The sequence below is a fragment of the Dermacentor albipictus genome, chromosome 8, assembly GCF_038994185.2.
Source record: "Dermacentor albipictus isolate Rhodes 1998 colony chromosome 8, USDA_Dalb.pri_finalv2, whole genome shotgun sequence".
Lineage (NCBI taxonomy): Eukaryota > Metazoa > Arthropoda > Arachnida > Ixodida > Ixodidae > Dermacentor > Dermacentor albipictus.
In genome coordinates, this window is record NC_091828.1 from 116,573,194 (window position 1) to 116,599,682 (window position 26,489).

At 45.0% G+C, this 26,489-nt stretch overlaps 3 protein-coding genes across 15 annotated transcripts in view; 1 reads left to right on the forward strand and 2 right to left on the reverse strand.

Moving 5' to 3' along the window:
• Nucleotides 1–10,086, reverse strand: part of CSN1b (COP9 signalosome subunit 1b) — a 34,248-nt gene extending 24,162 nt beyond the window's left edge. For 5 of the 9 annotated variants that reach the window (XM_065442402.2, XM_065442394.2, XM_065442400.2 and 2 more), the window contains exons 1-5: nt 9,406–9,875; nt 9,227–9,322; nt 5,565–5,746; nt 1,225–1,395; nt 575–710 (exon numbers count right to left, since the gene is read on the reverse strand). In XM_065442402.2, the coding sequence (XP_065298474.1) occupies nt 575–710; nt 1,225–1,395; nt 5,565–5,746; nt 9,227–9,322; nt 9,406–9,456 (636 nt within the window). In that variant the 5' untranslated portion in view covers nt 9,457–9,875. Of the gene's footprint in view, nt 1–574; nt 711–1,224; nt 1,396–5,564; nt 5,747–9,226; nt 9,323–9,405; nt 9,876–9,896 lie in introns of those variants that run through there. The other 4 variants (XM_065442397.2, XM_065442396.2, XM_065442395.2 and 1 more) reach the window with 4 other exon arrangements.
• LOC135910349 (acid-sensing ion channel 2-like) overlaps nt 1–26,489 on the forward strand; it is a 134,889-nt gene that overhangs the window by 84,965 nt on the left and 23,435 nt on the right. For 2 of the 5 annotated variants that reach the window (XM_065442403.1, XM_065442404.1), the window contains exons 1-6: nt 11,483–11,618; nt 11,953–12,024; nt 12,550–12,681; nt 16,279–16,458; nt 17,638–17,704; nt 17,956–18,086. In XM_065442403.1, coding sequence (XP_065298475.1) covers nt 11,599–11,618; nt 11,953–12,024; nt 12,550–12,681; nt 16,279–16,458; nt 17,638–17,704; nt 17,956–18,086 — 602 coding nt within the window. In that variant the 5' untranslated portion in view covers nt 11,483–11,598. Of the gene's footprint in view, nt 1–11,223; nt 11,427–11,482; nt 11,619–11,952; nt 12,025–12,549; nt 12,682–16,278; nt 16,459–17,637; nt 17,705–17,955; nt 18,087–26,489 lie in introns of those variants that run through there. The other 3 variants (XM_065442407.1, XM_065442405.2, XM_070524237.1) reach the window with 3 other exon arrangements.
• Nucleotides 19,497–23,863, reverse strand: LOC135910351 (uncharacterized). The gene is made up of 5 exons (XM_070524238.1): nt 23,735–23,863; nt 22,581–22,732; nt 21,469–21,536; nt 20,949–21,026; nt 19,497–20,471 (listed from the first exon to the last, which is right to left on the reverse strand). Exons 1-5 carry the CDS (start codon nt 23,852–23,854, stop codon nt 20,347–20,349), a joined length of 543 nt encoding a protein of 180 aa, XP_070380339.1. The 5' UTR covers nt 23,855–23,863; the 3' UTR covers nt 19,497–20,346.

Sequence of the window (26,489 nt, forward strand, 5' to 3'; positions counted from 1 at the left end):
AGGCTTAAGCCTCATGAGGTCGTGGAGTGATTTTCCAGCAAGCACCGTGCATTGATGAGAAGGAAGCAGAGACAGTGGCATGCGAATACACGTAACCAAATGTCACTGAATCTACAGTTGAGTGCTGGTGTGTAATGCAGTCAGTGTCTTGCACATTTATAAAAAGTGCCGAGGCAATAACACAAAGAGAATGCTACAGATGAAGAGTGTGCCTTGCTTTTGTGCCAAGATTCAAAAGAAACGCATCAGCATAGCCACTTGGTGTTCCTCAGATTCTTCATTACAGTCAAAATGTCGTGCAAGTATTGCATGCAACAATCGAGTTTTTTCCACTACAAGCACCACAAGAACGGGAGACTAACTACAGGACACGTAGCTCTCATATTTTCATGTCCTTATTTTAATTTAAGTGGGGCTTATCGCGACAGATCACTACCAATTAGCCCAACTTGTCATACTAAATTTTCCACATAGCCTGGCACGGCAAGTGCAACATGTGGTACCATGTAAACATTGTGCGTACATGGTAAGTACAATTAATTTCAAACGTAATGCAAAAATCCATGTGCATTACCTTTATCACGTTTAGGCACATGTTGACCACGTGCCGGCTGCTCGTGCAGTAGTCACGTGCCCGGGAGAAGCACTTGAGCGCATTGTTGAGGTCCCCGCAGTCGAGGTAGTGGTCGCCAAGGTCGTCGTGGCCGCGCCTGGAAGACGGGATTCGTTAGCTCATCTTAAGATGCTCTTAGCCTAAAACGTTGTCAGGATCTGTCCTCGTGTTTTGTCACACGTCCGGGTGGGTACCCTAAATCACGACTTTATTAATAACAACAAAGAACCGCCGTGTCGGATGGTAGGTTTCAAAACACAGGGGGGGGGGGGGGGGTATTCTGTAAGTGTCCACCCCGTAGACATGTCCATTTCGTCTGCTGCTGAAGGTCTGATTGGCTGGAAGTGCCTGCCCCCTTCGGATGTGTACCTCAGCCAAGCCAATCCGAACTTCAGCAGCAGACGAAATGGACATGTCTACGGGGTGGACACTTACAGAACGTGCCCCAGATTTTGAAACATACCATCCATCTTTTTTTTTTGTTGTTGTTAATAGTACATGACATGCAGAGAAACTACATTTTAAATGAACAAAATTACCACTGCCGCCTAAAAAAGGATATGCAGTGCTACTGCATAGTAATGGTGGCTCTCAACGCCACAGGACTTCACCTGATACTCTCCTTGATCGAGTTGCTCTTGTAGTTCTTGAGATCAGTGTCGAGTTTTTCCAGCTTCAATGCTGCCTTTTTGCTGCGGGTCTCAATCCACTGGCTGTCTAGGGGTGGCACGGCTCCTGAGCTGCTGCTGCTGCCCGTCACATCAGGCAGGTTCGGAGTGCTCCTACAATTTCAAAGCGCGCAGAAAACCGTTAAGGTTGCCTCGCTTGCCCACTGTCGATTCCATCCTAACAAAGTAGGTCGATACGACGTCACCGTCTGGCTTTGAATGACGTTGCGCATTTTTATATTTACATTTCTGAAGCTCATTTTCCACCTTGAATTCGTTGCCTGGCAACAATTAACCTCACCGAAGCACTAGTTTCTACTATCAACGGTTTTAAGAAAAACGCAAACAAACATTTTCTTAGAAGCGTACGGTGAGGGGCTAGTTGGTATGACATTATGAGAACAAAGACAAACTGCGCAAAAAAGAACAAGACAGAGAAAGAACCACACGACACAGGCGCAGACTAACAACTGGTTTAGCGATCCCGACCACCTCTGCTGGGCGTACATGCCTAGGTCGAAAAAGCACTTCTACCCTTCAACTCGAGCCATTCGAAGCTGGTCAAGAGTGGGATTGCGTCAACCTGCCTCAGGGCTTCGTTAGTGAAGTCCTGTCCTCGTAAGGTTCAGTCTAGTTTTGATGCCCAAGCTGATCGCCTTCGGTCGGCCGGTTTTCCGTTGGCCCTTCTTCGGGCTGTTGCCGAGTCCCTGTTGAAGTCCTTCCGACTAAGTTCAAAGCCTCGTGGGGCGGATCCACAGGAGAGGAGGAAGTATGAAGTTATGCCCTATGTCCACAGGGTCTCGCACGGCCTGAAGAGGATCGCGGGTAAATTCGGCATACAGGTTCTCTTTTCGGCACCCTGTAAGCTGTCCAGTTTGTGCAATTTAGTTAGACCTGATAGGAAAAAGAAAATCGAGTGCTGCACTAACCACAGGAACAAGTTTGTGCCCTGTAGAGCGAATGTCATTTATGAGATTCCGCTGAGTTGTGGCAACACGTACGTTGGACAAACAGGCCGCTGCATTATTATTAGATTATTAGAACATGCCAATTCCCTAGATGATTCTAGAGGACAGCATCTTCCTAAGCATTGCAAGACCTGCAGGCATGACGGCAAAGTTTGTACCCCACTTTTCGGCAGGACTAAGATTGTTGGACGCGCAAGGAATAAGAAACAGCGTGAAGTAATCGAAGCTTTAGAAATCGCGAGATTAGGGCCTGATAAATGTGTTAGCGAGGCTTCCATACATTTGTACCGCAAGGAGCTGGCATTTCTTGGCTTGACTACATGATAGCGGCATCGGTCTTTGTGGTTGGTGCGCATGCCTTCTGTTGTTGGTGGGAAAGAGGCGTTGGAGCATTAAACCAGTTGTTAGTCTGCGCCTGTGTCGTGTGGTTCTTTCTCTGTCTTGTTCTTTTTTGTGCGGTTTGTCTTTGTTCTCATAATTTTCTTAGAGCATTGCAATAACTAATTATGCAAGACAAGTGTCAATTAACACTCAAAAGTGTTGCAGTTTATATTTATGCATTCAAAATCACACAATGAAATAAATTGTGAACATGAAAAAGGTTTACAACTCTAAGAAGAGCTCTGAAGGTAGCGCACTACACACAATTAACCTGCAAACAATGACAGAAGAAGCTGAAATCTGTGTTCTCGATATATATAGCCTTGCGTAGAAGCCAGCTTGACAGCTCCCGACAGGTGGGCTGAACTGATGCCCCATGCAACACAAGGTCCAGCTACGAGCGACAAGAAAAGGAGAGCAGAGAAACTATTTTTGGTGTACACCTCAGTCACAAAAGGCACTTTTGATTCGGCTTGATTGCTTGAAAGTGCTTAAGCAACACCGATATTAGTTAGAATGTGAAGAAAATATACAAAAGCGTAGGGGAAATTAATAATTTTTGTTTAATCGAAAGGACGGAATGTTGGGGGAAAAAAAACTGCCAGTTTTGTCTTAAGGACGAACCACTGACAGTAATAACATGCTTTAGCGTTCTGCTTGAACTTGCCGGACGGTGTTTTAACTACTATACGCAGGTGCAACATGTGTGGTGTGTGAAAATTTCTGGCACCCTTATAAGCTTTACTACGCCGTGTAGGACCTATAATGGCATTGTACAGGCGCCGCTGTGCTGGCCATAAACAGCAGCGCCATTGCAATTACATCATCTTCAGATTATGAGCACTAATACTCTTTTCTTTAGATGTCTGAGAATATTTAAGATAAAACACATATGCTGTGAATGAAATGTTTTATGACTTTTGTCTACGCACTGCAATCTTAAAAAGATTCTGAGGAATAATTTAGTCAAGAACATACGACCAGGCTTGAACAACTTTGGTGGTTGAATAGTATAGCATCCACCTTGAATATTCAGCATACATAAACATACAGAATACATATAACATAAACCTATGCAGGACACCATGGAAAAAGCAAAAATTCACCATGAGTATCCATATTAACTGCCACTCCGATGAAATGGAAATGATAAGAGGCAAAATGACATGACACAGCTTGGAGCCAAATTAACATCTTCCACATCATGTGTGCAATGCTCTACCGCCCTTAATGGACGAGCGTTGCTTGCGAGCAGCACACAAGAAAGATATTTTCTCTTGCCGAGTTTCAGTTTTGAGTACACAGTGTCTAACTAAATGTCTTCAGCCATGACTGAATGATAGATATCAAGTGTCATTTACTGAATTAGAGCAGGAACAGAGGACGAGGAAGAAGAAGTTTCGTGCACAACTTGCTTTCTTCTGAAAGCACGGTCAGAGGAGAAAATGCAATGCACATCCCTGTTTCGTATCCGACAAGAAGTGCTTCCAATACGCCAAGCAAATGCAACAACTAAAACTAAGGCTTAAACTTGGGACTATGGGCAATCACCCATCATCCATTCATACAACACTTGAACCACTGCCAATTAGTAGTGGCTATGAAAAATTTTGCAGACCCCACGCACTGTCGCAGACTGGCGTTATGCAACGCATTTTGCAAGTAGCTGGCTATCCATGATTGCTTGGGGTTCCGCAAAGCGATGCTAGGTGAGCTAACGTGTTTGTGCATATTGAGCAGTTGTGTGCAATATGCTTGAGCGCACATGCCTGTGACGACAGCTGCACAATGACGACCGCGCCGAAGACGACGGCATGGCAGCAACAGCACGATTGCTACGCCGGTCGTTCGATGTGAGCTTACATGGCAATTATTGGTTTTTTCACATAGGTAGCAGACAAGTGTAAACGAAATGAACACACGTCAACTGTGACTACGTTTCATGCAATCGTACATCTGTGTCTATGCAGTGAGGTGCATGTAACACGACGACATGTTCTCTGGCGAATGAATGTTAAAGCATGATTAACTTAGGCGATCATGAAGTCAGTACAATGTGGAACAACTTCTACATAGCATGCTACGAGGAAAGTTAGCTGGTCCCCGAGATATTGCAGTCAAACACGGCAGCTCAGAGTGCGTCTTCTTTCACAAGGACAGAAGACGAGGAAATGGCATATGGCATGTGCACCAAGCATTTTAAAGAGCTGGCGGGCGTCGGAACGAGAGAAGTATGCGTACGATCGTGGCCTAATGGTTAGAGCAACAGGCTGCTGTGCTCCACCAGCAGAGGTTCCATTCCACCGTCGGTCACATATTATTTTCCTTTTATTTAAAGCGACGCGAGACAGGAACCTACCTATTTCGAAGTGCCGAAAATGAGGCAAAGAAAGCTTCACATAAAAGAAACAGCTGTCAGTGTAGTGAAACACCTTTATACAATTACGGAAAAGTGCTCAAAATACTACAGACTATTTTGTAGTGACACGCCTCCGTCGTTATGCTTCATCCATTTTCTTCTTTCACTCTTGTATGTGCAAGTGTGTGCGGGTGCTGTAGTGTTCTCTTTAAAATATTTTTGTATCATTATTTCTTCCCCCTTTTTTTAAGCAAATTTATCTTATTTTTCTTGCACAGAAGTGAAATGGAGTGGCCGGAGATGTACTGCTTCAAACCTCTCCAGTTAAACCCCGTTTAACCCTACCCGTCTGGACAAGTTGCACACAGCCACAGGCGACATGGGGTGAAGCTCGCTTTCGGTGTTTCCTACAATCAACAAACCAATTGCTAAAAAAGTCTAAAATATATATATATATTTTTTCATTAAGGTAGTTACACTTTTTCTTGCCGTATTTCACACATTCAGATGAAAAATGAACATTTCCTTCAGGTAACTTTTCATTTCGTCCTTGTAGGGCTAAATTCTACACTCACCCCACAGCCTCACTGAGCTTCTTGTGAATCTCCTGGTACTTGGCGATGTTGTACGTGTTCTGCACATGGGTGAGGGCCATGCGCAGAGCCTCGACTCGCAGCGACGGGCAGTGGTCGGCAATGTACAGGAGTCGGTAGAGTCGGGCAAGGCCCGCATAGCTGTTGGCATGTGCTTCCAGGTCCTGCAAGGGCAAAGCAAATTTTGAATTGTAGTGCTTCATGACTAGAAGCTGCACAGGAGGCTGTGATGGAGGGCCCCGCAGCAACTTTAACAAGCAGAATTTTTTTGAGCCCTTTCTGGCGTGAATGTTTTCAATGAACTGAAAACATTATATATAATGCGAATCTGTTGGGAAAGAAACGGGTCACTGACCATAGTCAAATGACAATAACGTTTTGAGATCCGTGTGCATTGCTGGTTCGAAACGGAAAGCCAGCCACGTGGAAGCAGGCTTGCCGCTGTGAACAAAACATTCGTACGGATCTTGAAATGCCCCATTTTTGTACTATGGCCCATGACCTGCTCCTTTCCTAGCAAATATGTTACCTTCTCAGATGGTATGCCATCGAACTCTCAACTGTGTGAATCCGAATGACAACTTGGAAAAATAAAGAAAAAAGTTTATCACTGGATCTCTGGGCAATGAACAAAAGGTTTTCTCAGGAACTGTTGACAACTGGAGGTGTTGTAGGCAGCATGTGGTTCTTCAAACTTCGCAATGCACAATGATAATGATGTGAAATATGACCACAGGTTATTTAAAGACCATTTTCGTGCTACCCAAGAAGGTATGCAAATGCTTTATAGTGCAGGCTCCAATGGTATGGCACGGAGGCCTAACAACCACTGTGTGATGCGACACATGGACATTTGCAAAGTATCAGGGACGGCCGTATTTATCTATAGCAATAAGTTGACAAATTATGCAATTAGCATTGCTGCTGCTCAGATTTCAATGAATAGTGCTGTTTGTTTTTCCCGGTGTCGAATATTTCCTGCAAAACATTGAGAATCCTACAGGAATCATAAGACCAGAAACGGTTAAGAACCACCCAAAGCACAGTACACAAGTGCTTTTGGATTCTGTTCCGGACCAATTGTGGCCGCCATGCCCGGGAATCGGACCCTTGACCTCATTCAGAGCAGCAGTATGTCATAGCCACAAAGGCAACCCACTAGTACTATCGAACAGTGTTGTCAACAGCTATCATATCTCTACCAGTGAAACAGTAACACTGGCATGGCATCACCGTTTCGCACTACCTTAAACACATTCTCAGTGTTCTTAAGTGAGGTGACATCCACACTCGTCACACATCTATGTGCTAGAAGCAATGGACGACACCATTACGACAACTTCATGATGAAGATTGGCAAGGTGTTGACTCTGACTGGTTAATTAGATTGTATACTGCTGGTTATACAAGAGGCCTGAAGTGAGCGAGAACAACAACCAAACAAATTTGTCATCATCACACCTGAATGTGTCTCTTACACTAATCACCATGTTGGTGCTGATGAGGCCCTAGCTGCCTAACACTGGTGAAATGAAGCAAAGAAGCCTTGGTGCGTTGAGTACTACAATATATTTTGTGCATTTCGGCAAAAAAGCCATCACAATGATAATTTTGTGACCAGCTAGCAATGACAGTATGAAACCTCAACAGTTGCACACTCGACGGTGAAACTTTATTGCAGCTTTGTGCGGGCAACATCAGTTTTTGTTCTGCCATGACATGGCAGTTGTCACCCTAGCTGGGCAAAAAGCTTTCAGCGATTACACATGGTGTGTGCGTCGGCTCACAAATTATTCATGTACAGCAGGGAGTGTGCCCCCTTGATCAATATGACTCAAGCTGCTCCCAGAAGGTCGCAGTGCCTAAACATAAGTCGCTCATAAAAGTGCCTAATTTAACTAAATGTTCGACGGGACAGCTACCTGCTACATATTAAGATGTCCGATTTGGATCTGTGCATCACAAGTAATTGTTTCTAGATGTAAGGTGTGGCAGTGGTATGCTTCTGGGACCCCTGGCACCTCCTATTGGAAGAAGCTGGAATTACTTGTTTCTGAGCATGTGTTGCCAGGCACACAGGGCTTTGCTAGTTGCAAAGCTATAGGCATAGTCATAGCCAATGATAGGAGGAGATGAGATAGCTGGCAGGCTGTGTCAAACCATGGCAGCAGGAACAGTTTTCTATCAGCACATGTCTTCACTTGACAACACAACCACCGACAATTAAAAAGGAGCATGCTCACGCAACCTGCCATTGGGCAGAATCCTTAGAAAGGGAGAGCTGCACAAGGCCCACGGCCAAGTTCCTTTTCCTTCCTCCATGCACACAGCTATGGCTGTGAGTGGCTATACCCTGTTCGCCTGGCAGCACATGCTCAGGAGCAACTATGTCATGCTAGATTCTGCCGAGAGGTGGTGCCAAGGTTCTTGGAAGCACACTGCTCCTACTCTAGACAAGCTGTGATGGGTGCTGTAAACGTCATCTGGTAAGGAACTTGAGCAGGAAAACGGAGCAACACACAGGATGAGATGAGAAATGGCAAGCCAAATTGAAACTTGCAAGCAAGTGCATTCGCGCTGTTCTAGAACCAACCAGCCCAAACAAGTATGCCACTGATGGTGAGGAACCTCGTTAGTGACCGAAGTAGCACAGTACTGAACATTACCCTAACAAGTGGCACAAGTACAAGAAAACCGACACCCACAAAATGATCAAGGCAAACATGATGGCACTGATGTCAGCAGTGGTCGCCGACTACTCACATCAAGCAACATTTCAAGGCCTTCCTTCCTCATGGTTTCAGTATATGTTAAGAGGTGCTAGAGTTGTAGTGATACACACTGCATGGTGCTGGAAATCAAATTAAGGCATGTTCCAAGCTACATTTACTATTAACATGTAGCTATCACTAATTTCGGAAGGCGTATGTTCGCTAGCACACACTGTAGAGTTGTCATTAACAAATCTAACAAGTGATCAACTTCACATGTCGTGTGATATATAAATACATCTTGCCGGGAAATTACAGGCTGAAAATTATTTGACTGGTTCTCACTGTTCTTGTGCCGGTACTGCCAATTCACAGCAATATTCTTGTATCCAGTACAGTTAGGCACTGTGAATATTTCAACCTGTGGGCCACTCTGGGCAGTTCTTGAACAACAAAAACAAACGCGTCACAATAAACAATAACAATGCCTCCGTTGTTATCTGGCAAAGCTGTGGAGTAAGAAAGTCAAAGAATCACTCTCAACTCAACAATTCAGCATCTGGCGATTTCTGACGTACACACGTGTACATTTTATTAGCATTCTGTGCAGAAATATATCCAAAAATATACGTAAGTTTGTTAACGGTTACCCTATTCTAGCTCTGCGTCGGGAAGCGTTCACGAAATTCAGCTGCCACACCGCAAGTGAACGGAGCACCTAGGGCGAACAAAGTCACACACAAGTGGTCACACCCTTAATCAGCGATCGTCAAAAACGTGAACAATGATTCGAAGCACTGCCTTCACCCAGAACGCTGCATGCAGACGCGCTAGATCGGCGAAACGTCGCAAAGCAACATTTGCAGCGCGTACCCAGCTCAAAGCAACAAACGTAACCACAGAGAAAGTTTCGAAAACAATATATCCACTCACCAAAGTTGGGTTTTCGACGACGTAGGTCTCTTCCTCGGCCGCTTCATTCTCCTCGGGCGGCGCGTCGACTTGCATCGGCTCCACAGAACTCTGTTGCTTTCCGGGGAATCGCGGAGGACAAGCACACAAAAATGCACGTTATAACAGCGCGTCACGGCAACGTGACCACTACTACAAACCTGCGACTCAACCTGTCGTCTCCTCCTCTGCGGCATTGCAGATGCATGCATTGTGGCGGTACGCTCCTTTCAACCGCGGTGGCGACGATTCAATCGCTCTCGGCGAGTACTATCTTGAGCGCTGGTTTCTAATCTTGACGGCAACGCATAGCGCGCGCCACAGATCGCCGGTAACGCGTTAGTCAATGCAAATTTCTCACAAAATTGGATCCGGTAATGGGACGGAAGGTTGCCGCCGCCTCTACTGGCACCATGCAGACCACAGTTGTACGCGCCTCGACCGGGTGAATGCGATACGTCATATCAAGCACGCGCTTCGCCTCTGAGACCGTGAGACGTTATCCTGGCAACATAGTGAGGGGTAGCGGCGTGCAATGGTGTATACGCATAGTTTGAAAATAATTGCGGCAAAGTTAGAACATAGTCAGGACTTGCAAAAATAAAAGAACACCAGTCTGCACCGCCAGAGACGCTTTGAATGCGGTGCTTACCTGGAACAACATCATTTGATGAGGAACGGGCTGTGGCATAACGAACTAAAGCCCCCTTAAAAACGGAAAAGTTTTGCTGCCGTGACTGAGAAATGAAAACCCGTTTTATTTTTTCCGCACAACTATTTACCAAAAACGATACATCGCGGCGAGTGCCCGCCTCGCAACAGCCGTCCAGCGAGCGAGTGCAGCGTCATATATTGCTGTGGTCGGGTACAAAAGCTAATCTCGATGTTTACCACGATCGGGCTAGCAGTCAGTGCATCGATTTCGCTTTCAGTTTTGTTTTCCACAGTCGCATCTTTTATTTTGTTTAGGACTAATAAATGACGAAACATTCATGTTTATTCAAGATGTTGCAATTCACTGTCATGCTCGTCGTTAATTTGTACAGAGATGTAAACAAGGATGAATGATAAAGTTAGAATTACTGCGTCTAAGTTCCGTGCAGTAATGCAGTATGCAAAGCAACGGTCCGCGCTCTCATAGCTTGGAAGCGAAATTAATGAGACGGCATAGCTGTCAAGACTAGTTCAAAGTGCGCATTCACTTCACTTAAGTTTCACTTTAGTTTATTTCCAACACAATGCTGGGGGTTCTCCAGGCAAAAAGTTGTAGACAACTTGAGGGGACCTGGGGACTATGCAGACAGCAGACAAAGTGATGCACTCACAAAACGAGAATTTGAAAGACTTTACATTACTGGGTATCTTGAAATAGCGAAAATAATATAGAATGCAAGACAAAAACAAATACAGTTATGGAAACTACGAACATCCTTTCATGCACGTTCAAAACACAGAAACATCAAAAAATAAAGGTGCACTTGTGTGAACGGGTTCTTCACTCATTCAACAACAATAAAAGTATTATTTGCGACTTGAATCTATAAAGTTTCAAGCTGAAATTTATTTGTGAAGTCACACGCTTTATTAGTGCGGGTATATGATAGGCGAAGACAGCCCTTCCATAATGTGTACGTGTTCGTGGTGTTGTTATCTGTTCGTTACGCAATGCATAACGAGCTGACGTTGTGTGCGCTGAATGTAGCTGGTTATGTTTATGTATGTGCGACAGGAGTTTGTAGTAATATATTTTACTATAATATTTTAATATAATATAATAAATATGTATTGTATATTATATTATTAGTATTCATATCAAGGTACGAATACGTATTTCCATTTCAACGCCGTTAGAAATTTGTAATGTTTATGCGTTCTTATGTAGGCGTATGACTCTATACGGCCGCACTTCTTGCTCTGGAAGCAAGCGGCTTGTGATATACCTGATAAACGAAGGATGAAAAAAAAAAAAAGCAGACGATCTAGGGTGTCATCGCAACGTACACAAGCTCCGCGTCCTTGCTTTAACCGGTACAGACACCACCATAACGCAAAAAGAAAGCTGAACTAAACAAATGAAGTCGATCGTTTTATCGATTTTTTTCTCCGCGACCTAGCGTGCTGGCATCTCGCGTTTGACGACAAAAAGGCACGGGTCCCATCATAGCGTGTGAAAGTGGGAGGGGTGAGTGCAACCATATAATAGCACTTCCCCGCCCCATCGATTGCTGTGGCAACTCTGCCGACGCGCTTTTCGTGACGTCCCTTCTGCTGTGTTGCACACTTGGGCCTGTGAACTCCAACAGCTCGTTTTGATTCATACGTGCCAAGCCTACAAGGGTTACACTTAGGCCAAAATGTTTGTTCCTCCGAGAAGGTGACCGTCAATGATACCTCCTCTGCTCAACTAAACACGATAAGACTGCCATGACGTTCGGCGGGATCGTGTAAGGTTGGCGCTAAGGTGCGGTTTAACTCGGGAGATGTGGCATCCATCGCACCTGGTGCCCAGCTAGGCCTAAACGGGAACGCTTGGACGTCAACTAAAGCTAGCTTAGTATTAGGTGGTAATTCGGACAATGACAAAATGCTAACGAATGTCCCTCATAAGCGAAAAGCTTAAGGCTGCGTTTTGATGGTGCATTCTGCAAAAAAAAAAAAGGTACGTGTTTGCTAATCGCGAAATTTCTTGTTTGTGTCCCGGACCACAGGGCAGTCAGTCCTGGAACGTTTGGAACTTCTGTGTCACCGGGAGTTCGGCCAATCTACCACACATGGAACAGGTGAGCATGACACCCTTCATTTCAAAGAAGAAAAAAAGAAGTCTGCACTAATGTCTTTAACTCACAACTCGCTGAAACGTGCGCGTTTGTTCAGCGATTGAGTGAAGGTGAACGCTTTTGTCCGTAAGTGGAGTAAGTCTTGCGGGGAAATGTATATGCGCAGAAAAGCTTGCAAAAGTAAAATGGGCTTGCAGTAATAACCCATGCCATCAAAATAAATGCATGTGGGTAACGCTGCAAATCCAGATAATCTGCGTAAATAGTGAACACAGTCGCAGCGAAGGCCTATAGTTTCGATCATCTTGAACTTGGTTTACTTCGCATATTAAGGAATTATATAACCTACGTTATAGTGGCGGTTTCATTATGTTTATGTGAACTGCGGGAAATACGAACGTAATCACAGACAAAGGCAAAGCTACACACTTTCAACTAATGCACCTCAGTGGCATTTACCTCAGTGCGTTCTCTCCGTGTTCAAAGGAGCGCAGAGCTACCTCAATGTTCATCTATTCTTTGTTCCAGAGGAGATTCCAGGTCCATGGACTCCATCAAGCCCATGCTGACCAAAGCCCACAGCCAACAGCGTGGTTTCAGGATAACACGAGGGCAAAGCCCAAGCAAGCACACTTCTTTCGGCTCCAAGGTCAAGGCCAAGTGCGTCAACACTGACGTTGTTGTTGCCTGCTAAATATGTGCATATGGCACTGGGAGATATTTGCCAAGGTTTGCCGCAGGAGCTGCGTAAAAAGGCTGTCTACCCGCTAAATCGATGATAAAGTATAGATATATGAAAAAGGAGAAAGAACCAACCATTCATTAGATCCCAACCAACTCGCCGAGCAACAAGTTCTACTCAACCAACAAACGGCACACATCATTAAGTTACGTGGTCGGTTTTTGAAGAAGGTGCAACGGAAGAAAAAAAAAAGGGACGCAGAGTCTGTTTATAACGTGGAAATAAATGTTTAGCAGATCAGCTTCTCTGCAGTAAACAATTTGTGCGTAAACCTACAGGCTTCCTTCCGGCGTCGACGCAGCATGCTTGCACCAAAAGCTAAATAAACGATAGGAGAGAGGTTGCCTAATACGTGAAATGGCTAGCTCTGTGTCTTTCTTACGGAAGCAAACCTGCCGCAAAAGATTCCATGTTGTGAGCCCGAATGCCACGCAGAACCACTACTTTTGGAACTAAATGTAATTCCTCTCTCTGACTCGGTTTGCGAAGATGCGTGCATTAGGCGTTACAAAATGGAGACTCAGAAAAAAAAAAGACTGTTCGCTCCGTAATAGATCATGTTTGACACGCAACCAAAATGCGCATTAGGTTAGGGCTTCGCGCAATTTGGGACGTTTCACGTTGTCGAGCCCAATATGGTGACGTTGCGTTTAAAACTACCGCGTCAGTTCAATAGATATATTTGTTATGTCCCGTGTTAGTCCCGTTTTTTTTCTGCTTTTGTTTCTCATAGTCTTTTTTTTGGTAACCTCATTGTACGGATTGTTTGCACAATTTTCGAAAGATCAAATTATGGGGGCTACAAGGCTCAGGCGTTATGCGTTAAGCCACTGGATCCTTCTAAGGGACTCCTGCACACCAGAAAAGCATTCTGTGGCAGCTTGATTGTATATATCTGTTATACCATATATATTGTTACATGTACTTTGTTATAAATACCTGTTTTCCTATATCCGTTGAGGAGCGACATGATTAACCTAATCTAGGCACTTCTCCGGAAGCACCACATGGGTGGTCGTTTGTTTATTTGTTAATATACGTTTTTATATGCATATCTCTCTCTCTTATGCTGGTCATGGACATAGCTTTGTTTCGTTATTTCTTACACCACACGAGCTATGATCTCGCACCTATTGTGTCGCGAAACTCACGACTAAATGTTTGTTTATCTTTGCTTTTTTTCACTTTTTCTTTCAACTGTCCCCGCGCGACATGCATAATTGAGAGTACCTAGTTCTTCCCTCTAATTTTGACGTGTTTTTCCTATTTTATGTTGTCTTAAAGATAAATAAAAACATCAACAAAGAAAAGAAATGGGTATTTTACGTGCTAGAACCATGGTTTGATCGTGAGGCACGCCGTAATCGCGGGACTTCGGATTCGATTTTGACCCAATGTGGGCTTCCTTAACTTGAAACTCAATGCACGGGCGTTTTTCTTTTCTTTCTTTTGCATTTCGGCTTCATCAAAATGCGGCCGCCGTGGCCGACATTCGAAACCGCGACTTCGGGCCTAGAGCAACGCGACGCCAAAACCGCTAAGCCACCACGGCGTCGTTTGCACTATCTCAACTTTGCATGCACAGCTGCATTGCTGTATATGTAAAATGGTATGGTCAGTAGACGCTTCCCATTTTTCAAAGGCTTCTTTTTTTGCCCACTACCCGCAACGTCATTGGGTGTGTTCCAATTCTAACCAGCATACGAGACAGTCTAGTTAGACAGCTAAAGAGACAGCCGAGACAGCTTCGAGGAGGCCATGTAATGGAATGCGTTTCTAGCCGTCTGGAAGACGTACGGAAGACGCGTCTGCAACGTTAGGGCACATTCACACCGGCGACTTGAGGAGGTCGCGCGACCAAGTTGGTCGCTTTGCGACCAGTCGCAAATGGTCGCAAACGGTCGCCTTTCTCGAAAAGCGACCATTTTGGGCGAGTCGCTCTCTGCGCGATTTTTCAGTCGCGCGACCGTGGTCGCAAAACTGATAAACCAATCAGCGGCGCACCGGAAGTGATCTTTCGTGTGTCTACATCCGGCCTCCTCCGGCGTCGCATTCAAATTCCGCGTAGATTCCGAGAGTTCTCGCTGAGAACGATAATCTCCGGGATTGCGACTGCGGGTCGCGCTCAGCCGGGCTTGCCGGTGCGAACATCAGTCGCCTTCGGTCGCTTTTTGATTGCGAGTCGCAAACGGTCGCGCGACCTCCTCAAGTCGCCGGTGTGAATGTGCCCTTACGCCACCTCGCGGTGTCGAGAAAACGTTGAAAAAAGCACACATTATTTCTGTATTTTAAGTCTTTGCACCTGCAAGCCTACCAAGAACACGATGTAGCTTACGTTAAGGACGTAAAATCGCGTGTCTAGGTTTTTGTGTGCGCAGACAACAATTCCTGTCGGCTTTCCAAGCGTCCTGTTCGGCCGCCATCTTGTCCGAACAGGAAAGTAGCCTGCATCGTTTTTGACTTCGATGCTGTCTTCGCGAAGCTGTCTACTTTGACGTCTTCGTGAGAATTGCAAGGAGACTTAAGATGGCCGCTGTCCACTTAGCCGTCTACGGCGAGTATTGGAACACAGCCATTGTCTTGCGATGTTGATGTCGAAAATAAAGCGGGAATACGTCGGACTGAACTGATGAAGCGTTATAGGTTGGAAAGTTGCCGCTTACTCTGTTTCGCCGTCTCCGAGATAACGCGTATGTGAACTAGATGTTGCTTCTGCGTAACGAGCGCCGACAGCTTTTTTTGCGCATCGTGGAAAGAGTGCGTTCGTGTTATCTTCAGAGCCATAGTTATATATACCTTTTACGTACACCTTTTCGTAAACAGCGATCGTCTTTGGCGGTGCTGCTTTCCGGCGCGGGTTTGAGTATTACAGGTGGGCGTTGTGATCGCATGGTACTTTTTCGTATTTCACGGGCTATGAGATAAGTAAAAAAAAAAATTAAGCACGTTAATTGTATCTTGCCGAACACACATCACTGCCCGTTGTGTCTTTTTAGCTGTCCCACAGCTTAATAATTGACGTTTCCTCGAATGTGACAGTAATTGGCAAGTTTATTTTTTAAAAATATACTGCAGCCCGATATAGGGCTATTGAAGGAGTGGGAACATTATACATTACTATGCATTACGCATTAAAAACACAAATAAACACAAAAAAATGAATGATCAAAAAGAAGCTCTTTACATGTTAGCGAAGTGCTTCCCCGTGGTAGCTACAACGATAGTAACTATACTATAATAACTATAACATTTACCTAATTGAGTGCCCGTCAACAACAACAAAAAAGTAGATTAACAGGTGGATTCTCAATTAACTCAATTGACTCTGAAAAAATATTTGTACTTGGTCTCGTTTGCGCGAAATGATTCACCTTTATTATATTTTTTTTAACAGGAAAGAAAAGCTTGGTATACTACATACGTGTTGCCCAAATATAAATAACGATGAATAAGAAATGTCACCCAAAAACATAAATATCCAAGTCCCGGCCGACTCTGTCTCTCGCGTTACGCAGGCTCCTGGATCCTCTGTTCCTCATCCGGCTTCTCATCACCGTGGCGTGCGTGGCCGGATTCACGTACCAGGCGACCGACTTCTTCATCATGTACTTCAAGTTCCCCACCACCACCAACATCCGCGTTGAGTCCATGAAGGACCTAGTCTTTCCAGCGCTCTCAGTCTGCCTCAGCAATTGGTTGGTCGCGCCCTCTTACATTTAAAGCGAAGTGATGTGTCTTACCAGTACTCACCTACGGGGCAGAAACCTGGAGGCTTACGAAAAGGGTTCTACTCAAATTGAGGACGACGCAACGAGCTATGGAAAGAAGAATGATAGGTGCAACGTTAAGGGACAAGAAAAGAGCAGATTGGGTGAGGGAACAAACGCGAGTTAATGACATCTTAGTTGAAATCAAGAAAAAGAAATGGACTTGGGCTGGACATGTCAAGAGGAGGGAAGATAACCGATGGTCATTAAGGGTTACGGACTGGATTCCAAGGGAAGGGAAGCGTAGCACGGGGCGGCAGAAAGTTAGGTGGGCGGATGAGATTAAGAAGTTTGCAGGGATGGCATGGCCACAATTAGTACATGACCGGAGTTGTTGGAGAAGTATGGGAGAGGCCTTTGCCCTGCAGTGGGCGTAACCAGGCTGATGATGTTGATGATGCTTCCTTTCTCTATATACCTTGAATACCTATACACTGTTCTACAGTCCCCGATTCCTTCAATGCCACAAGGAGACACCCCCCCCCCCCAACCCCCACTAAAGGGAAGCATTAAATCAGTTTCAATAATTGACAAAATTATTCTGCCGAAGCTTTATTTTCCATTAATTTTGTCGTAACAGGTTTATACCCAGAAGAAAAAAATTGACTACCGCACTTCCGTTCTCTATTTTTTTTTTTATTTTGAGCCAAATACACAGTGCCTTACGCCAATGTGATGTCAAGAATTTCAAAGTACAAATTTTGGGTGCGCTTTGGTGCGGTAATAGTTCCTCCAATTTGCCGAGTTTATCCTTTTTCTCATTTAGAGCACAATGTTATTAATTTCTTTACCGACGAGATATTCACTGGGACGCCGAAGCAGGCACCGTCACAACCTATGACGTCAGAGCTAGCTGGTGAGCGAACTTCACGGTGGCGTCGCCACTTGCCTCCCGTCTTTTTCTTCTTCTTTTGCGCCTTTTCTGGCTTACTATAGCCTCCTATCCCGGTAAAATTAGCTTATTTTTTGGTATTTTATTATTAGGAGCGTAATTTACTAACGAAGCTCAAACTAGTTTCCTTTAGTGTCTGTTTTACGCCCTGTCGTCCACGAAAAATGGGGTTCAGTTACACATGCGTCGTGTTGAATTGCTTGTCCGACACGCAGGATAGACATGAGAAAAGTGTGCGCCGACGAGAAGCTGAAAGAACACTGTGCCGGAAACGCGACTTCGGTGAGTTTGGCAAAGAGTTGCGTCTCATGTTTCAGGACACTGCCAGGAAAGCTTCAAGTTTCAGCATAGTTACCGCCTATATATATATATATATATATATATATATATATATATATATATATATATATATATATATATATATATATATATATATATATATATATATATATATATATATATATATATAAAATATAGATTCAGCATTCGATATCAGCTTTGCGTTAATTCTTTCTGTTCCACAAATTTCACAGGTCAGCGCCATCATGAGCGCCATCAGGGAGCACCGCAACCTGTCGTCGCTGTCGCTCGACATCGGTGACGTCATCAAGAGCTGCACCATGAAGCCCACCAGTGGCTGCGACCCGTTCGCCTGCCACAACGAGTGAGTGACTTGCGCCACCTGGCGGTGATCGTTGCGTTGACATTAGCGCGCGACATTGTGTTAGTGTTGGCAGAGTCCTTCGATACCTTACTCGGGTGTCAGCATCACCGTAATAATGTCAACGTAGTGGTCGGGGACATTTTAAATATCGCTTGTGGCAGATATAGCGTAATTGCAGTCCTTAAGCTGGATTGTTCGAGTGGCGAACATTATGCTCGCACGACAAATCGGCCTGCATAATAAAGTAATTAGCAATAATTAACTCATTAACGTTTTCGAATGATTACGGCACATATCGCAATTCAGGAGTTGTGTAGCCGGTGGGCTTGCACAAGGAATATCCACTTGACACTTGCACAGGATCTTACGAGTTTCTAGATATGCGCGGTGAGACTTGCAGACAAGAATGCGCTATTGGTCCACTTACTTTTTTTTAACGAACCGCCATTTTATGCATTGTAGCACGAAAGTAACTGGAACACCTATGTATTTCGTTCCACACTCTGGGAATGAATATCTCGAAACTAGTGCCATCCTGATAATTCATTCCAGGTAGATTCACCTTGCGAACTCACCGGCTAAAATTCGTAAGTTGCTATGTGTGCTGTAAGATCATTAAAAACAAGGCAATTAATAAATTTTTGTTGATTAGTTGATCAACCGTTTCGATTTCTCACGGCAGATTTCTCGTGGCAAGCTGAGTAATTCAGCTGAATGACAAGAATTACGGTATCTGCCACAGACAATTTTGAAAAAATTCGGTACGGCTTAAAAAAGAAAAAAAAAGTCACCCGGTTTAACGGACCTACAGGAGGAACCTCAAGCTTAATGAAAGACCCCAGCACTAGTTGCAACCCCAGCAGCGTCTTGTAACAAAATCGTGCAACGCACGGGCAAGACTGAAGGATAGGCTTTTGAGGTAGCCTCGAGATGTGGGTGCTTGCTTCAGTTTCAAGCGTGTGTTTATAAACTGTGTGTCGGATCATTGCGTCCACTTTTTGAGCTTGACCGCTTGGCGCAGGACCACTGATATACCCTGTCTCACTAACCGCCTGTAACCATGACTCAGCAACTTCACATACAGCGTGCTACGCGTGTGGCCAGGCCAACATCTCCAGTCCGCGTATTCGTCTTCCCACCTCGACTACACAGATCCTGCCTCACACGGATCAGGACCTCTTGTTGCGCGTGCACATACATCGCAGTGGTAACTTCGGTAACCATGCGGTAATTAATGCGGGGCTCGGGACGCAAGTGCTTGCCGTACTGTCCCATGCTTGCCGTATCACCCCATGCTTGCCGTACCGTCCCATGCTTACACGCGCGAACTACAAGCCTGATCCATTTGAGGCACGGGTCAGACTTCACCCTGTTGGCGGAAGCATTACATTTATTCACAAATGCGATCGGTAACAGCAAATATTTTATTCAATGACAGAGTGATATTGGAAATGTGACCTCTCGTCGTGCCGATGGTATGAGTTTTCTTCTTCCAGCTCTCCGACCATATAAGGGTGCACGTTCGTAGCTGTTCCATCATCCATGATTCTCGACGGTCCATTTATAACTGTCGGTCCAGTTGTCGATGAACACCGTCGATTTGTCATTCTGCCTGCAGACGTATAGCAATTGCGACGCTGCTGCATGTCGATCTGGCTGTGGATCCAATCGTTGAATCAACTGTCTATCTGGTCGTGCATCTGTCAGTCTGTCTGCCGACATACTGTCTGCGACAATTCTATCGAGAAAATCATGGCAACAAACAAAGTATGCAGCGTCTTCTCCACAACAATGAAATATTGTATGAGCGAAAGATGATGGCAGGACAAGTGAACCTTTGCAGCTATTTAGCAGCTATATAACACGTGCGGGGCACTAATTTGCCCTAAATACGTTTTAAAAAAATGACATAGCATTTCCCGCATAGTCATAGATAGTAATAGACACAAATGTATAGCTATAGTTGTCCATGTAGTTGAGAACCCATTTGTCAGTCGAGCTATCGATTAACTGTCGAACTAGCTGTACATCTCCTTTTCGATACAAATGGCAATATCAAGCTATCATACAAATGCTATCATATCATACAAAGCTATCATACATATCAATATCATACAAACGGCAATAGCTAGGCGTTCACCTAGCTGTGAACCTAGTAGCCGATTTTGCTGTCTATATAGCTTTCTATATAGCTGTCTATCTAGCTGTCGATTTAGCTGTCGATCTAGCTGTCGATTTAGCTGTCGATCTTGCTGTCGATCTAGCTGTCGGGGCAGAGCTCCCTCCTGTGCTCGCGAAGGGGCTCCCCGCAGGCATCGGAGAAACGTTCGAAGCACTCCTGCGGAACCAAGTCCTTCACCTCCTTCCGAACCCAGAGAAGGCATTCTGAAAGAAATGAGAGGCACTGAGAAGAACAGCCGCGAAAGCGAAACTATGTCCACACGTAACTTAACATCGTCACCATCGGCAGCGTAACTCAGCCCTTTGGAGGTCCCCGTCCTCCTTCCAAAAGTTGCCAAATACCTTTCCTCCTACGCAAACTTCACTCGTTCTGTAATCTTTTCTAGCCCCGCCTCATTTATAACCATAGCCTTCCGCTACATGCTTCACCGGCGAATCCAAAGACCTTGAAATAAAAGTTTCGCATAGACCGATTCCCACTAGGTGAGTAGGATCCGCAAATTTTTCATATATAGAATAGCCTTCCGGCCTGCATTTGTATTCAGAGACTATAGTCATGTAATTTCACGTAAAGGCGTGCACTGTCGCATTCTCGAAGCCGAGTCGTTTTAAGAAAACCTAATTGCGACAAGTGTCGAATCTAGCTGTCGATCAGGTCCTGTGAGATCGATCGAGTCTTACGATGTCCGTGATACTCCAAGTCCATCACGAGGCAGTTGTCGTCCATGTAGTAGAATATGCCCTCCAAGACTGTCGGATCTGAAAATAAAAAAAAAGAAGTTGCTTTAACTGTTCTTCGGTTGCTTAATACACGCTCGCGTAAGTCACCTGTTCTTAATTTCTCCGGATTCCTTAAGACAGTAAGAGAAAAGTATCGAAAGCAAACTATCGAGCATTTATGTTTACTTTTTCTTTTCTTTTACAATCAAATTGCATCGATTATTTCGCTGAGCTCGCGATAAATGCGACGTTCGTCACATACTCGAATGTAAGTGCGTTGCCCACTCGTAAGCTTGGCTTTACCTGGATTCTCATTTGCGTTTTCGGTACTGAGGTGTCGATGCCAGCTTTCGATGTCACTGTCCCTTAAGTGTTGCAACCCATGATAACAAAGCTACCAAATAGAAGTTCAGCTTCGCCTTAGCACAGTTACCGTCACTCGCAGAGCAGCAATGATTACTGAATCTGGACAGATACTCACCGTCGCCTAGGGTCATCTCCATAGTGCCAGGTCGAGGCCCGGGCCTGACCGAAAACGTAAGTTCTTGCCTGCACAGACAAAAGAGAGTTATTTTGGCAGCAGGCGTCAGACACTGTCTTCGTCAATCTTTTGCGAACTCTGCCAACGTGAGATATTGGCAGATGCAAGCTGGCGCCGTGTTAGCCGGCGCCTCCGAGTTAACGTGTTGTATTCTTCACTTTTTCACCCGGTAACATGCAACGCGCATTGTGCTGCATTTTAGATATCAGCAAAACACTTTGAAAATATGTTGTCACGAGGCTCCCTGGCAACACTGTATCCACGGTAACAGCTATACAGAAAATACTTCGTTTCACCAACACCTGAGACACCTGAGTGTATACGCTTCGTTCGGAGACGTCCTTTCAGGGAAATGCTGAAAAAAAACTGCTTTGATAGACAAGAAAAGGGGGCAACTGGCGTTGCCAGACAGTTTGATTCCCTAATGTAAATCCCTGCGCAAGCCTATGCAGGGATTTAGCAGAAGTTCCACACGTTGGCACTTCTGTTTGCCGCTTCGAACAACAATGACTAAATATTTTTTGAAGCTTAGCTACCTGTACCAAACTTGCCTTAATTCAGATAAAACTCGCTCCGTTAGAGTGCGTTCAAATTTTTTTTTTTGCCACGCAATTGAACTGACGACAGAGCCACCACATCTTCGTGACGTCATTTCTGGAGGCTGTCCACAAAAGGATATAAAGTTTGGCGAGTTGGTACGGTAACATGATCTTGAATTGTAGCGCGAAGTGACAAGGACATATACTAGAAACTAGTACCCCCTGCCCTGGTCTAGACAAGAGTACCGCTCGTTTCGTCTGCTTGCAGTCTGCTGTCTGTGTCACCTTCGCGCTACAGTTCGAGGTCATGCTGTCGTCCACAAACCGTCTGCTCGCGGCGCAAGCGAGTCGTCTGTACCTGGGCGAGTGGTCGGTCTCGGGGAGGATCCACACGAAGGTGGCCGTCTGTTTCGTCTGCTTCTAGTCACTTCTAGTTTGTGTCACCTTCGCGCTACAATTCAATATCATGCTGTACACAACCGTGTACTCGCGGCGCAACCGATTCGTTCATACCTGGGCGAGTGGTCAGTCTCGGGGAGGATCCACACGAAGGTGGCCGTCTGTTTCACGAAGTCGATCTTGGTGCGGTTCGCCGTCAGGCAGTCGAACATGGAGTCGCTGTCCGAGTCCCCTACGGACAGTGCGGACTCCCAGCTAGAGATGATCTGCAGTGCGGAAGAAGGTCGAAGAATAAGCGTTCGTGCATGCAGGCTGCTTGGTATAGCAGGGTGTGAAGACCGTTCTAGTTTGTATTCTAGGTTGAAGTGAATAGCGCAAGAGTAGACACGGGACACTAAAAAGACGACAAGGACAAGCTTGTAAATGTAAATCCCTGCGCAAGCCTACGCAGTGATTTAACAGAAGTTCTACACATTGGCACTTCTGTTTGCCGCTTCGAACAACAATGACTAAACATTTTTGAAACTTAGCTACCTGTACCGAACTTGCCTTAATTATAACTCTGAAGGTGACAAGGACAAGCTTGTCCTTGCCTTTTTAGTATCCCGTGTCCACTCTCGCGCTAGTCACTTCTGCTTGTTATATAGAGCAGGTTATGCTAGGTGTTTTTGTTTTTTTAATGCGGATCACTTAAAGACAAAAAAGACTATCACATCTATGTTCATGCCGCTTTTGCAGATACGCTACGCGGCCTAAGCTGAGCTCACAGCAGTAAAGAAATGAACAATATTTTCGCTAAATACCTAAGATGGGTAACTGATGCAGGTCGGGTGAGGAAATTCGAGCATCGAACTGCATACATTGTATAGACGATACCATTGCATAAGGGCGAGCTGATGAAGATCACAGGTGAATACCGCGCTGCTGATGTCCTAAAGATAACGAAGGTTTGGAAAAAAAAATTTAAGCTCTAGGGACTTGAGCCCTACTCTGGATACACGCAGCAAATTCGCAACAGACGCGCGCTATCACTCTGGCGGTCTTTGAAGATGTCCTCGAATCTACTTGGAGCTGCGAAGGATGGCTGCGTGGCTGGGTGTTCATATAATGGAACCTGTTCCATAATGGCGGCTGCGTGTTCCTCTAATCTTGGTTCACACTCTCGAGATATCCCGCGAGAGGAAACGCATTTACATTTCCGTCACTCTTCTAAGCGCACGTATGTTTAAGGAAGCCGACGACAGCGCAGTGGGAATCGAACGCTATACCTTGAAGCTGTCCGGCACATCGAAGTGCAGCTTCAGGGGTCCGCCCGGTGGCCCGAGTTTGGCCCGCACGACAATCGCGGTGCAGAGCGCGACCAAGACGACCGTGAATGTGTGCCGCATACTTGCTGCTCTGAAAGTAAGTCTATGCGCAATTGGGCAACGCCCAGGGCTCGCGGCTTATATATACACTGCCGAGCTTTCACTCCACGACCTCGGACACGTGTAGGGGCGGATAGGTTGTACATTTTGGGGGGATTCTTCCGCGAAAATGCAGTTTTTTGCTTTGATTTCGGCAGCACTAAAAATACCTGCGGACTGTTTAGATCTGCGCCGACGTATAGGGCCCGGATATCTACCGCGAGACGACGGTTGTAAACTTGGGGCGCTTACAATCAACGCCGTGCGTTGATTGTGAGTCCGTATAAGAGCCCCTGCAGATGGTCCTATTTGTGCTCGTCTTGAAGGCGACCTAATTATTTGGCTCTTTATTTTTTGTCTTGGTTTCTACAGGTGATATTCCAGAGGTTAGTACTCCTGTTTACATCGTAAAACGTAGTATTACGCCTTGTTTGTTTGCTTCGCGACGGCGACGAATTCCATCAGTGGCGTTCACCCGGGCTGTGGCGGAAGGACAACCTTTTTTGGGCAGTTGTTGTCCGGACGCGGCACGTGTGCTGACGCCATAGAAACTGCGCAGTATCTTTCGTGTCTGTTCAGCGACGCAAGTTTCCACGTTGTCGAAAACACGTACGAAGGCCATGCCACAATGGAGCAATTACGTCGTCGTCGTCGTCGTCGTCGTCGTCGTCGTCGTCATCATCATCATCATCATCATCATCATCATCATCATCTTTTCTGTCCACTGCAGGACGAAGGCTTCTCCTCATGATCTCGAATTACCCTTGTCCTGCTCCAGCCGATTCCGACTAGTACCCGCAAATTTCCTAATTTCGTCGCACCACCTGAAGCCCGCGTGTTCTCTTGGTTGACTAAAGTCAGTGTTGCCGTTATCCTATTGGATATTATTTTGGCAAATATTTTATATAATACTGGGAGTAAGCTAATAGGCCTATAATTTTTCAGTTCTTTAGTGTCTCCCTTTTTGTGGATTAGTATAATGTTCGCATTCTTCCAGTTTCCTGGGACCCTTGCAGTTGATATACATTTCGTATAGACAGCCGCCAGTTTTTCAAACATTATGTTTCCTCCATCTTTGATTAAATCGACTGTGATAGGTGATGAGTGATATTCGAAATTATAGCGTGAGAAAGACTGAGGAAGCCGTAAAAAATGGACGCAGCCTGAAATCAGTGAGAAGGAAACTTGCATAGGACAAACCAAGATGTATGCACTGAAAGATAAGAAGGGTGATATCACCAGCAATCTCGAAGGTATCATAACTGCAGCGGAAGAATTCTATACTGACCTGTACAGTACTCAGAGGACTCAGGAGAACTACATCCGGAATGATAATGAACAGGATACAGAAATTCCTCCTATAACTAGAGATGAGGTCAGAAGGGCCTTGCAAGACATGAAACGGGAAAAATCGACAGGAGCAACTAGGTATTTATTTATTTATTTATTCAAAATACCCCCAAAGGCCCTCATTACGAGGGTATTACATGGGGGGGGGGGGTCAATCACAAGCACTGGTTGTAGTTTGTACATACTAAAAACAAGAGAGGTTAACAGAAGCAATAATACAGTGAAACATAGTTAACATACAAGATAATTAGGTCACAATTATTACAGAGAAAACATTAGTACATATTAGGAGAACATAAGGCAACTGCACTAAAAAACACCAACAAATATCGAAAAACACTGTAAAAGTCCCAAAAAAGAATAATAATACGATTAGTCGACAAGTCGTGAGCGAATTAAATGTTGAAACTTAGTCAAGTCTGGTTCCGTGGCAATGACTGATGGTAAGGCGTTCCATTCAGTTATTGTGCGTGGTAAGAACGAAGATGCATAATGGGATGACTGGCAGTTAATGCGTTTGACTTTGTATGGATGGTCACGGCGTGGAAAAATAACTGTTGGTGACTGAAAGAAATCATCGTGAAGGGATGGATGGTGATAAAGCTTATGGAAAAGTGTTAGGCGAGAAATTTTACGGCGAAGTGCTAAGTTGTCCAAGTCAGCTTTATTCTTTAACGCGGTGACGCTGGTGTAACGTGAATAATCTGAAAATATAAATCGCGCAGCACGGTTCTGCAAGGCTTCGATGTTACTTATGATATACGTTTGTTCGGGATCCCAGATGGCAGACGCGTATTCTAGTTTAGGACGGATTAATGTTGTGTATGCTAGTTTTTTAACATGCATTGGGGCTTCTTTTAAGTTATGTTTAATAAGTCCGAGAGTACGATTTGAAGAGGCAAGGGCAAGGTTAATATGATTATTCCATGATAAGTTTGATTGAAGATTGATGCCAAGGTACTTGTAAGTAGTTGCGAGTTCCACAGGGTTGTTATCAAGGGAGTAGGTGGTTAGAATTCGTGGCCTATTGGTGAAAGACATGAGTTTAGTTTTGGAAATATTTAATGGCATTAACCAATTAGAACACCATGCACTTATTGCGTCCAGGTCAGTTTGTAGTAAGTGGCTATCGGTGTTATTTGTTACACATCGGTAAACTACACAATCGTCTGCAAATAATCTGATTTTAGATGAAACGCAACTGGGTAAATCATTAATATAAATTAGAAAGAGTAAAGGACCAAGTACGCTGCCTTGTGGAACTCCA